This window comes from Lissotriton helveticus, chromosome 6, assembly GCF_964261635.1.
Source record: "Lissotriton helveticus chromosome 6, aLisHel1.1, whole genome shotgun sequence".
Lineage (NCBI taxonomy): Eukaryota > Metazoa > Chordata > Amphibia > Caudata > Salamandridae > Lissotriton > Lissotriton helveticus.
In genome coordinates this window covers 1,489,774,516-1,489,788,386 of record NC_136067.1, presented here as the reverse complement: position 1 = coordinate 1,489,788,386, position 13,871 = coordinate 1,489,774,516, and the positions used below count along the sequence as shown (strand labels likewise).

The following is a 13,871-nucleotide window of genomic DNA, read 5'->3' as shown; positions in this document are numbered from 1 at the left end:
ATGACAATGGCCATATATCCCATTATTATTTTGATTCTGTGTCATTTTGGCATCTCATTTATGTGCACCTGACAGGTGCTCATGTGCATTAAACATTTGCAAACCAGAACATGTTGTGATGGCTCATTTATACCTGTCTCAGAAGTGATGTTGTGTGATGTATGTACCCCTCCTTTGTCCCTCAGCTTTGTTAGGCACGTGTGCCTGTTGGTGTTGGGTGGGGGGTTGCTGTGCACGTAAGTCGTCCTCTCCGTCCACCTCTATTGGTATCCCCCTTCTTGTGGCAATGTTGTGCAGCATGGCGCAGACTGCTATTATCCGGCAGCAGGTAACTGGGTCATACTGCAATGCACCTCCTGTCTTGTGTAGTATCTGGAAGTGACTCTTGAGGATGCCAAAGGTTCGCTCTACCACATTCCTGGTGCTGATGTGTGCTGTGTTGTAGCGCTGCTCCTGAGGTGTTGCAGGGTTGAGGTAGGGAGTGAGGAGATATTCACCCAAGGCGTAGGAGCTGTCACCTGCAGGGTGGGGAGCAAAGGGATAGCTCCATGAATACATTTACATATGTGAGGATGGAGTTAATTTTGATCCAAAAGGGGGTGGTGATGGACGGAGCATCTGAACCAATCAAACACTCACACCCAGTCCAGCCCGAACTGCCAAGCCATGCCTTCCCTGTACTGGAAACAAGCTTCCGAGGACCGGTTTCTGGCATTACAGCCGTCTTCAGCCCGGCTTGCTTGAATCCAGTGGCAAAGTGAGCAAGGGACTCACGTCTGCGCATACCCTGCCACACTTATGGTGGCCAAAAGAGGTACAAAAGGGGGTGGTGATGGACGGAGCATCAGAACCAATCAAACACTCACACCCAGTCAGAAGATCTGGGTTTGACCCATCACCGTTCTTTAGCCCACTCTGCCACCCCAGTTCAGACATGGCTATATGCAAATCAGTCTGACCCTGTGCCTCATGGGAACAGTCCAGCCCGAACTGCCAAGCCATGCCTTCTCTGGACTGGAAACAAGCTTCCGAGGACCGGTTTCTGGCATTACAGCTGTCTTCAGCCAGATCTTGTGACTGGGTGTGAGTGTTTGATTGGTTCAAATGCTCCGTCCATCACCACCCCCTTTTGTACCGCTTTGGCCGCCATAAGTGTGGCAGGGTATGCTCAGTCCTCGGAAGCTTGTTGCCGGTCCAGGGAAGGCATGGCTTGGCAGTTCAGGCTGGACTGTTCCCATGAGGCACAGGGTCAGACTGATTTGCATATGGCCATATCTGAACTCGGGTGGCAGAGTGGGCTAAAGAACGGTGATGGATTAAACCCAGATCTTTTGACTGGGTGTAAGTGTTTGATTGGTTCAGATGCTCCGTCCATCACCACCCCCTTTTGTACCGGAGTTAATTTTGAGGCATTTATATGTACCTAGTAAGTGTCCCTCTCCAAATTCACTGTTGACGCCTGTGGATGCCACTGTGTCTGAATATGTATGCATCGTGTATGCTTCCTGGAAATTGGGCTACGATGTCCGTTATGATGTGCTTGGCATTGCACACAACCTGCACGTTGATGGAATGGTATGACTTCCGGTTGCGGATGATGTATTCGTTGGCTGAGGGGGGACAGATGGGGACATGGGTGCAGTCAACGCATCCTATCACATGTGGAAATTGTGCCACCTGGTATAACTCCTGTTTGGTGTGGTTCAACTGCTGTGGGGTTGTGGGGAAGGTGATGTGGTGATGTATCAATGTCAGCATGGCATCTAGGAATTTGTGGAAGAAGCGTGAAAGTGCGCTTTGCGACACGCCTCCAGCTTCTGCTATGACCCCCTGGAAGCTTCCTGACGCCAGCATGTGCAGGCTGCATAGGACCTGGACATGGGCTGGGATGGCGTTGGTCCTACTGGTCTGGTGCTGCAGCAGTTATTCCAGGTCGGCAATGAGGTGCATGATCATAGCCCGGTTCAGCCTGTACTTGCCGTAGATCAGTTCCTCTGTCTGGCCCAGCAATGTCCTGGATCATCCCCCTGCGCTGTGCAAGAGCGTTGATTCTCCTCTCCAGAGGCATATTTGAAGGGTTTCTGATTATCTGCACCTGTGTTAAAAAATGTATTTATTTTTTTCTTCCTTCCAATAACTTTACCTCCAGTTTGTGATTCCCCTTATTTTGCTCATGCAAAATAGCGATTTTGGGCATTTTCGGTTTTTGCGAGTTTTGATGCATTTCGTTGCGATTCTTTAATAGCGATTCGGTATTTCATGAGGCTGATTTCTCTCTCGGTATTGCCGATTGGCTATTTTGCTAATCGGTAATTTACCACGGGGGTTATTTATCGATTCCTTATTTTTAAAGGGATTTGGGTTGCATTTTCAGGTTTTGCTTTCGGTATCGGCCTGTTTTACCGAATCGCAAATTTACCAGGAGGTATTTTGCTTGATGCATCTGCCAGCTAGTTCCTACCCGGTTTTCTTTATGGTTTTAAATGCTATTAAGTCATTTTTTTGTTGATATGTTATCAGAAAGCAATAAAAAGATGGGCATTTGCCATAAAGCAACTCAGTTCATAAAACAGAACTATAACACCAAAACCACAAAATACGAAAAAAACACTAAAGCAGTTTCAGAGCCATCGAAAATGTATTTCACCCTGGTAACATCATAAAGAAGGCTCAGCTATTCCCATTGTCAAAGACAAATAGATTGTAGAAATTGTCAACTACAATTCAATTTATGACATTGAAAGTGAATAGCCCAGAAAAAAGGTAGCCATTTGGAAAAATACTCTGATGCATGGCAGAGCATAAACTTGGAGTAGTAACTAAAATGCAGAAGGTGTTGCACAGTGAAAATGAATGATTTACTGTGAGATGCAGACATGGAAAGCTTATTTAGACTTTTGGCTGACAATGTCGGTTAGTTAAATATTTATGAATGTGGAGATCTTGCGCTTAGCATGTCTTGATATTGAAACACAGATCCACTATGTTCATCTCCACATTCATAAATATTTAACTAACCGACTCTAGGGAATATAATCATTATATTAAACCATAATAATTTCTTTTTCAATTCATTTTCAGCCAAAAGTCTAAACAAGCTTTCCATGTCTGCATCTCGAATACTTTCCCATTCATTTCTATGGGCCAGGAGGCCCATAGGAATGAATGGGAGGTTATTCTCAATTTGCGATTCGCAATTTGCTAATCGCAAATTGAGAATAATTTCAAGGGTGCAGGGGTGTCCAAAGGACACCCTGTTGCACCCCTGAAATATGCATGGGTGCACATGTGGCGCACATACTTGCCTTAAGGGCATGTATGTGCGTCACATGGCACTCTGAAAAATGCAAAAATTTGCATTTTTCAAGGAATTCGCAACTTACCACCAACTAGAAGTTGGTGGTAATTTGCGATTCCTTAAGGACATTTTGCTAATTTTTTTAGCTTCATACATTGCATTTAAGGAATCGCAAAATGTGCGATTCCTTAAATGCAATTGAAAAATAAGGAATCGCAAATTTTGCGATTCCTTGTTTTGCACCAGATTTTTCTTTATACATACCATTTAGCAAATTCTGCGAATTTCGGCCTTTGCGATTGCGAATTTGCTTGATACATATGGCCCTATATTTTTTCTTTCATAGAAGCCCCATTCTCTCCTGAGCCCTTTTTTAGACTACCCTTCAAAGGAAGTTCAATTTATATTTATTGCACATGAGCCAAAGTCGATGGTCCTTTCCATTATAGACATTAGTTTTCAACTTTCACATTGATTGTAGGGTGATGGCGATCACTTTTTGTGACTAAGGGTACTGACGTTATTCAGCTGAAGAATCAGGAGTGTGATTCTCTCTGTCAGTGGAACCATCTAGAAGTACCTCTTCTCCTGTCCTGTGTATCTCAGACCAAATTGGTCTAATTTGAATGACTGCTGCACAGTCTATTGTATAGGTGAGGATGGCACAACAAGAATCAGACAATGGTAATGGGTAGATGAATAGCGTATGGGAGCTATAATTTAAAAAGGAATTGCTCTATTGGTTTGTCTTTGATAGGGGGGATCTCAATATGTATTACATAAGAATTGTCTATAGGAATAGGTACATTCCATTTGATGTAGATCTGTACTATGTAATAGGAGCATCTTTAGGCATTTCATTGATTTTATCCTTTCAGAAATGTATCTGATAAAGGTATATGCATCAGATTTAAATATTCTGGGCTCATAAAAAAAAAAGCCTGTAGAAGCGTGGCTCACTCAGAGCTGATATCAAAGAGCTGTCACCCAAGTTGATTTGATTTACATCACCAGTAGATAGACAATTACACTATAGTTCAATGGCAATTGAGTGCACACGGTAAACATATTCATAACTGCCAGCTTCCTAGTCTTGAGGAAAGAAACTGTCACTCACAAGTCCTTTACTCTGCTTCTTCCATTCCACAGTTAGCAAACGGTTGGATTTATGGTGAAATTTGTTCAGAGTCTTCAAAGGTTCATCTGTTACTAAAACCATACAAACTGCTCTCTGAAAAGGTAAGGACTTATTTGTTTATGAACATTTGTGTGTGAATATTGGTATATTTATTTTCCAATAGTGTACAATGTTTCATCAGCATTAAATTATGAACTTGCGATAATCCTTTTGGTAACAATATTTTCACCGTGAGGGTTTGTTTATATTTATGACATATGCCCCAACATGGTGACGTCATGTTTGATTAATGTAACACTTTAAACACCACTAACTGCAGTGGATAGTCCAGAACCAACGTTTTGGTTGTGATGCACTGTCTAAGTAATCCATTCCATATAGTGATAGTTATAATAATCATCTGTTATTTAGATAGCTCTTTCTTCCAAAGCACCTTAGAGCATTTATATACAATTAGAGCATTGGAATGCATAGAGCTTCCTTGAAGACAATGATGTGGCTCAGGGCTAATAATGGCTGGTGTAAGCCTTATACACCAGTATTCCAATGCTTGTATTTTTGTTTCTCCTGTTTTAAGTCAGAACATTCTACCCTTACTGGGTCCCTTTTAGTCCTTGTACCTTGTGCCACACCAGTTGCTAAAGGCCCTCTGCCTTGTTATAGGCCCTCGCCTGCTGCTTGGACCTATAACTCTGCTCAGGGCATTTAATAACTGGTATAGCCATCAGAATCGGCCTATAAGGTTATATTAATTGTACCAGTTCTTTATTGGTACTCATTGTACTAAAAAGGTTTAGTCGACCTTGACGGGATTCAAGCCCGCAGTTCACACAGGGGTCTTAACCACACACTTAACATTCAGAGCTATCTTACTCACTTCTGGGCCTAACCTGACAATCTCTTACTTTGACAGAGTGCTCTAGAGAAACCTCTTAATTTCAAATATTTTGGTTGTCCTTACCAACAATTGAGTCATAAGTTAGCTCATAAAAGTCCATAATTGAAGAGCTCTACACCTTCACTACTTAGTTGGCCATGCTTAAATGCCTTGACAAATGTGCAGTCAAACCATCCAACAGGTTTAACTGGACACCGCTGAGACCTTTCATATATTATTCATCTTTAGCTCCTAGGCTAGCCTTCCCAATGTCCCTACCCATTAAGAGGGTTACGACTACTGTTTTCATTGTAAATCAAACCTCCTCCCTCCATGCAAAAAGATTTCGATGCCCCACTTCCTTTCTAGAGAGTTGCGGCTACCAGTCTCACCAGACTGAAGGAGATAACAATCAGTATTTGATAGTATTGCTCTAATGTCATTGCTGTGACATCAACCCCAGCTCATACCAAATCTCCACTTAGGCCCTTAATATGAGTTGCCCAGAGCCGTAATTCCATGGTGAAAACCATTTCTTTAACATATGAGTGGTCCAATGCTTCTAGAACCGAAATTGCTGAGTCAATGACCCAGTTTTACAAGGTGTGGATCTGCACCCAGTAAAGTCGAGGCTGAAGAGGTGCCTGGGCAGATACACAGCCTGTCCACCAATCAATCCCTCAATCTTCATGAGGGCAGCAGATACTGCTGTGCTTCAGCTAATTCACAGCCTGGCATAGCGGCAGATAGCACAAACCCACAAAAGGGTATTGGAGCAATGCTTGCAGTAAGTCTAAACACTGGCAATTGCTCGAGATAGTACTCCATCCCATCGTTCTGTAGCCCGCCATGCAACCCAAATTGCGCCCTTGCTAATTAACTCACTAGAATCAGGAGACACCTATGTAAAAAGACCATGGAATTTTCGGTTCAGCAGGTTATTCCCCTTTCTGGAGCATTTACTTTGTAGTTCTCATTAAGTCAGAGGGACACAGTGGTCAGAATTGTGAATTCTGGTCCCGGCAGTGTATTTCATAGTTAGCAGGAAACTCGTAATGACATTGTTAGTGTTAATCTGTCACTCATAAGCCACATTTTGGGCATCCAAAGGTAGAGAGCTTATTGTGACCATTTCTATCCAGTTAATTTGGGAGTAAAATTTGTAGGACAGATCGAGAATAAATGGTGCTATGGGTTTAGTGCATCTTAACATATTACCTGGCAGCTCTGAAGGTCTAATTAATATGTCCTCTCAAAAAATCATACTTTCATCTGACCATTTAATTATTTTGAAATTAGCATTTCCCCCATACATATAACGAATGACCTCATCTTGCTGCGATACTGATCCTCAGAAAATATCTTGAAATACATAGCAGTTTCACTAAATCAGTTGGCAGTTCTAGTTCCCTCTCCATTTCCACAGTTAGGAAAGATCTCACGGAATTTAACTGCATGGGATTCCTCAGAGTTACATAAAAATGCTGCAAGATGGAAATTATTAACAACAAGGGGTGGTGATGGACAGAGTCTCTGAATTAAGCAGAGTACTCTCACCCAGTCAAGAGATCAGGGCTAGATCCAACACCGTTTTTTAGCTCATTGCACCATCCCAGTTTCAGAACCTGGCTGTATGCAAATTAGTCTGTCCCTGGCCCAGTGCATCATGGGAACAGGGCAGACCAGACTACAAAAGCCAATTCTTACACTGGGAAGGAAACAAGCTTCCGGGGACCGGTTTCTGGCATTTCAGCCGTCTTCGGCCCGGCTTGCTTGAATCCTGATGGTGCAATGAGCAAGGGACTCACATCTGAGTATACCCTTCCACGCTTAGGGTGTATCGCAAGATGGAAATTGGCATGTTGTGCTGCTCACTCTGTGACTGAGCACCAGCAGCACTTTCCGAACAGAAAAATCTACACGGATGGCAGCACGCTGCACGCCAGATGGCGCAGCTACTTTTGCTAATTCGGCTGCCTCTCTGGTAGATTTTCTACTCGACGGCTGCCTTCTGACTGCAACCTATCCAATACTTGGGACTACCTGCATTAGAAAAATCTCCCTAACGGCCCTCCTACTGATCAGAAATCACAGTAGTGGATGGCAAATCTCACTCGCGCATTCCAACTAACCATCCTGGGGCCATGTGTGAGAAAAATTCTGCCATGTGGCAATTGGTGGAATTTGGTTGGAACTCACCATTAGTCAAGAAAATTCTGCTAAATCTGCTGGCAGAATGGAATATTTCGCCCACCCCTATAAACGCTTTTGAGGTGCATGCTGATGATGTTTTAACCAAACTATGGAAGCCAGATCGATGAAAAGAATAGGTCAAGAGGAATGCATACACTATTTTGTCCATCTTTGACAAGTAAAAAGAAACGCTGTGTTATTAGACCCATGGATAGCAAGCATAAATCTAATCACCTGTGCGTATCTTCAATAGACAAGATAAGAGCTGCCACTTGTACATGGAAAGTTATTTGCTAAATTAAACCCTAAGGATTACAAACTCCATCCAGTGGGAATGTTATAATAATATTCAGTCCAAAGAGGACATGCCGAGGCTTGGCATTTTGGTCACACCATCCGCCACAAGGGGGAGCGATCTGATATCTTTTCCTCAATTCAGTGGTGTGGCAATGAGGGAAGAATTGAGGGGGAGAAAAACAAAGTAAAACGACAGACCTTATAAAATGGACTGAATAGCTTCTTTCTAGGGCTATGGATATCATGACTGTCCCATACAAAAGAATGGATTTGAACAAGCAGATACTGTAAGAGAAACAGTACTTGTGAAATTGACTCAGCCAATGACTGGTAAATGTAGATGTTGATATTTGTTAAACAAACTGTAATTCGGCCATTGAGATAGGCGGGCAGTGTTGTGTAGTGCTTTGAAATGTGAGTGAGGAGTTTGTACTGTGCTCCTGTGTGTATTTGTTCTGTCATGTTGAGTTTGCTGTTGGTGATGATCCTGAGGTTCTTAGCATGGGTGGGAAGGGGGGGAGTTTTTGTTCAGGTGGCCACCGGATGGGGTCCATCAGGGAGGCATTTTTTCCAAAGATCACAACTTCTATCTTGTCAGATTGATGCAGCTGGTCTTCATCCCATCAGCATCACTCAGGTGGTGAATTTGTTCGGCGTGTTGGAAGTTTTGTCCAAGAGATAGGGTATGAGTTGTGTGTTGGCCCAACAAAAGGAATCAATGTAATGGGTGTGGATGATGCTTGCTAGGGGGATCATGCATACGTGGAAGAGGATAGAGCTGAGTGATGGTCCTTTGGTACTCCACCAATGAGGTTGCAGCTATCAAAAGAAGGCTGGACCCAGTCAGGAAAGAGTGTTTCCTTGGATTTCAATCTCGTTAAGGCATTGGGTGAGGATGGGAGGAGACCATATCGAAAGCTGCAGAGAATTCCAGGAAGATGAGGACAACTGTGGCTCCTCTGTTCAAGATCATGCAAATGTGTCATCTGTTGTGTTGACAAAGTGTGTTTCTGTGCCGTGGTTGGATCGGAAACTAGACTGTGTGACATCGAAGAGTTGAAGGTGTCTGAGATGTTTGGTGAGGCATCTTCTGGAGGGAGCATTTTGTGCATAATTGATATAATTAGCAGGTTATTATTGTAAACTTTATCTTAATATATTCTCTTCCATTCTCAATAATGAAATGCAGGAAATACTTTTGAATCTCTGAGTTTTTGGTGCCAAGTAGAAGGCAAAGAGCAGAGGGGAAAGAATCATCGCTGATGGATGGCACTTTGAATCATAAAGAGAGAGAAATTAATCTGCAGGCACAAAAACTGAGCAATTGGAATCTCTGACACATGGCGTATATTACCCTAAAAACGTGGATGAAAATGGAGAGCTCTTCAAACACCCACTGTAGTTTTGATCATCGTAGCTGAAGTCTTCTCTGCGGTGACCAGCACTGCGAATCAGAAGCAATTTGAATGCCTTTGCAAGATTTATATATATTAGGGCTTGTCTCCGTTTTTCCACAACTTCCACCCTGAATGAAAACCTTATGGATTGGATTTTTTAATGTGGCCCAGCACACCAGCCACCCTAATCGCCAATATCCTCTCAAAGATCTTGGTGTTGAAATTCAGCAGGGAAATGGACCAGCAGAAGCCAATAGAAGTAGGACTCTTACTGATTTAAAAAAAAAAAGAAACATACTAATCACCAACTCTTACCGGAAATAGGTGAAACCTCTATGCCCCACACATAATTTAGAATATCGAAGATAGAAATTGGGTTGAGCTATCAGAAAAAGGTATACCGCCCAGACCAGCGACTTTAACATTTTTGTAATGAAACCAATGCTAGGCCTTGTGAGCTGGAGCTATTCATACAGATAAATCCTTCTTTTTCTTTAGGTGTGACAGATCCAAATCCATAATAACGTCACTGTATATCTCCTGATTGGATTTATCTTTTGACCTACAATGTTTAGTGTAATATTCAAGTAACGCTTGTGTAATACCTTCCAGCCTAGAGACATACAAATATTATCAGAAAGCTTGTACATTTTGGAGATACAGCCTTATAGCTATTCTGAATAGCCAACACCTTTCAACAATACACAAACATTTAATAGAATATCAGCTTACTCACTTCACTCTGAAGATCAAATAACAAGAGAAAAAAAATATAATACAAATGGCGTGAAGGGTATGATTTATCCACATGCCTCAAGATCCAATGATGTAATCAGTTGAGAAAGTGTGTTGTGGGACATAGACTTACTTAAGCTATATTAACCAGACTGGTTTCAAGGTGACAAAGTAATATTCAAGTATCCATTCACCTATTGTGTGTTTGATGTGATGCCCCCATTGGTCATGGGTATGCTCATACATCAAGTTGAAACCGGTCTCGGATTGCTTGTATTCAGGTTCAGAGAAGACCTCACTTGGCAGTTCTGACTGAACTTTTCCTATTGGAGCAGGACAATGGCTGATTTGCACATGGCTGGGTCTAATCTGAAGTGGCATGATGGGCAAAAGAACGATGGGTTGTATACCCCAAGCAATTGCCAGTGGTTAGACAACTTACAATAACTTCTCGCTTACCCCTTTGTGTGTTTTTTACTGTTAACTTTTAGCAAATTGTTTGGAATATTTCCAACTGGGTGTGATAGATTCAGATCTGTTTCATTTTGTCAGCAATAGACAAACCTGTGTCAGGGTTAGGAGGGTGGTCCACTAGGTCAAAAATACAAAGAAGACAATTCTAGCACTTTGGTGTTGTTGGATGTACAGAAAGTCTTTTACCAAGTGAACTGCCCTTTCCTATGGTTGGTCTTGAAGGCGTTTGGAGGAGGACAGAGATATATTAGGATGATAATGTCCATTACCACAGCCCAGCAGCTAGGATTACTCTGACTGGCTATTCATCATCATATGGCTACAAAGAAGGACAATACATGGTTTTCCCTATCCCCACATTATTTGATTTGAGCTTTAAGCCATTGGCATGTCACATGTAAAGCAGGTAATCATTCATCATAAACTTGGAATTAGGAGTTCATAAAGTATCTCTCATCTCTGGCTATGCCCGTTTAACCTTTCGGAATCCAGAAAATTGTTTCCGTGCTTTACTAGACCACCTCCAGATATTTCGGAATAAAGCAGGGTATAAGAACAATATGGATAATTCAGAGAATCTAAACCAGCCAATAGAATAATATGAGGTTACGTGTGAAAAAGAAATGCCCCTTTCATTAGACACATTAGAAAAACATTAGATATTTAAGATTTAAAAAAAAAAAAACAGATGTAGCCAATATTTCTGATGGATACTTCTGCCTCTGGATTCCTCTCCTTTTGAATACCCCCTGCGCCAGCATTGCGCTGGAAAATTCTTTCCTAGCTCTCCCACGTTGACGAGGACATCAACGTGGCACCGTATGACGTCATCTGAGCCACATAAGGACCTCGTCGGCATGCTGACGTCAGTTCCTTTTTTCCTGTGCCGTCAACGCTTAACGGGTTTTTTAGGGGCTCTCCATTTTCTACTATGAAAACTTTGTATCTCTTGATTGTTACTGCTGGCTACTTCTAGGAAAATGGGATTTAAACCCTGCAGAGAGTGTGGCGGGCATATTTCACTCACGGACCCACACGATGACTGCCTATAGTGTTTATCTTCGGACCATGACGTCAAAGAATGTTCAAGCTACAGGAAGATGAATCCCAAGGCTATTAAGAAGCGTGAAGCCAAGCTGTTCATGGCCAAAGCCAAGAAGGAGAAGAGGGGCCAAAAGAGGTCAAAGTCTTTATCTTCTCACACTTCAAAGCCGAAGAAACATAAGAAATCTAAAAGTCTTTACAAAGGTAATGGCGGTGGTAGCGGCTCATCTAAGAAGGTCAGGGGTTCCTGTTTTCCCCTACCTGGACGACTGGCTGTTGAAAGCAGACTCTCCAGAGTTGGTTTCGTGCCACTTGCAGGAGACAACTCATCTGTTGTTCAAATTGGGTTTCTCGATAAATGTACCCAAATCTCACCTGGTGCCTTCTAGGCGCAGCCTGTTCATAGGGGCAATACTGGACACTTCTGTATGTCGAGCATACCCTCCTCCACAGAGGACTCTCGACATTCAGGAAATGATTCCTTTATTTCACGATGGAGCAGTTGTTCCAGTCCTGAAGGTCCTTCGCCGGCTCGGTCTATTCGCTTCCTGCATACTGTTGGTCAGTTATGCACGCTGGCACATGAGGGCAGGCAATGGTATCAGCACAACGGAGATCTTGGGGAGAAGATCAAAATCTTCAGAGATGCTGCAGTGGAGTTAACTTGGTGGAGTGTGCAGGTCAACCGGTCTCAAGGAAACCCTTTCAGCCTCCTCCACCGGTGGCCACAGTGATCACGGATGCCTCCACTCTAGGGTGGGGTGCTCATCTGGGGGATCTGGAGGTCAAAGGTCTTTGGACTCCAGAGGAAAGGTTGCTTCATATCAACCTGCTGGAATTGCAGGCGATTCGTTTGGCACTAAAGGCGTTCCTTCCTTCCCTTTGTTGTCAGTTGGTTCAGGTCCTGACGGACAACACTACCAAGATCTGGTACATCAACAAACAGGGAGGTGTAGGGTCGTATCGTCTCTGCCGAGAGGCTCTGCGACTCTGGTCCTGGGCTCAGGGTCAACGGATTTGTGTGTTTGCAGATCATCTGGCCGGTGAGCTAAATGTTTGTGTGGACAGTTTCATTCGGCATTACTCAGCCGATCACAAGTGGCGCTTCATCCGGACGTGGTCCATCGCATCTTTCAGATGTGGGGATTTCCTCAGTTGGACCTGTTTGCCACTCCCAAGAACGCGTACTGCCCGCTGTTCTGCAGTCTCCAGTTTCCGTTGCAGGGGGCGTTGGGGGACATGTTTCAATTGGACTGAAGTTTGCAACTCCTTTACACGTTTCTTCCCATACCCTTGATTCTTCCGGTTCTGAGGAAGATTCGCCAAGACCGGGCCCAAGTCATAATGATCGCCCCGGATTGACCAACAAGGGTGTGGTACACAGATCTACTTCACCTCTCATCGCACCCTCCGCTCCGTCTCCCTCTCAGGGCAGACCTCCTCTTGCAGTCGCTGGGGCAGGTTCTACACCCCCACCTCCAGAGCCTGCACCTTCATGCCTGGAGATTGAACGGGGCAACCTGAGTTCTTTCTCTCTCCCGCCAGATATAGTGGATGTTATTTTATCATCCAGGCGACACTCCACTAAGCCTGTTTACTCTTCCATATGGTCCAGATTTGTTAATTGGTGCAGAGAGAGGCTTTGTAGCCTTTCTATGTTTGCCGAACTAGCTGTCTTTATTTAAGTCCCCCATTGTCATGAGGTTCATTAAGGGCCTTACAAATAAGTTCCCTCCCACACCTTTCATTATGCCTCAGTGTGGTTTGAATCTCGTTCTTACTTTTTTTATTGGGTTCTCCATTTGAGCCTCTTCATTCTTGCCCGTTGAGGCTTCTTTCTTTTAAAACGGTTTTCTTGAATTCCATTACCTCGGCTATGAGGGTAAGTGAGCTTCAGGCTCTTAGCTCAAAACCTCCTTTCCTGACGATTCATGAGGATAAGTTGGTTCTAAGGACCAGGGCTGCTTTCCTTACCAAGGTGGTTACCCCTTTTCATATGTGACAGTCCATTACTTTACCCACCTTCTATCCTCCCCCTCACCCTTCTAAGGAGGAAGAGAGACTGTTTCGTTTGGACCCTAAGAGAGATGTCAGCTTGTATTTGGATCAGACAAGAGATCTGAGGCTGGACGATCAGCTCTTCGTGGGCTATGTTGGAAAGATGAAAGGCAAGGCTGTGCACAACAGGACTCTTTCCAGGTGGATTATCTTGTGCATCAAGATTTGCTATGCCGTAGCCAAGAAGGACCCTCCTGACGGAATCAGAGCTCATTCCACCAGAGCTAAGTCTACTTCTTCAGCTTTGGCTAGAGGTGTTCCTGTTCTGGATATCTGTAAAGCAGCAACATGGGTCTCCCTCCACACCTTTGCGAAGCATTACTGCTTGGACTCTGAGATTAGCAGGGATTGCCATTTTGC

General features: G+C 43.6%; 1 protein-coding gene across 1 annotated transcript in view; it reads left to right on the top strand.

Moving 5' to 3' along the window:
• Positions 1-13,871, top strand: part of RYR2 (ryanodine receptor 2) — a 3,071,198-nt gene that overhangs the window by 1,526,475 nt on the left and 1,530,852 nt on the right. The window contains exon 51 of the mRNA XM_078648003.1: positions 4,448-4,537. Coding sequence (XP_078504129.1) covers positions 4,448-4,537 — 90 coding nt within the window. The remainder of the gene's footprint in view (positions 1-4,447; positions 4,538-13,871) is intronic.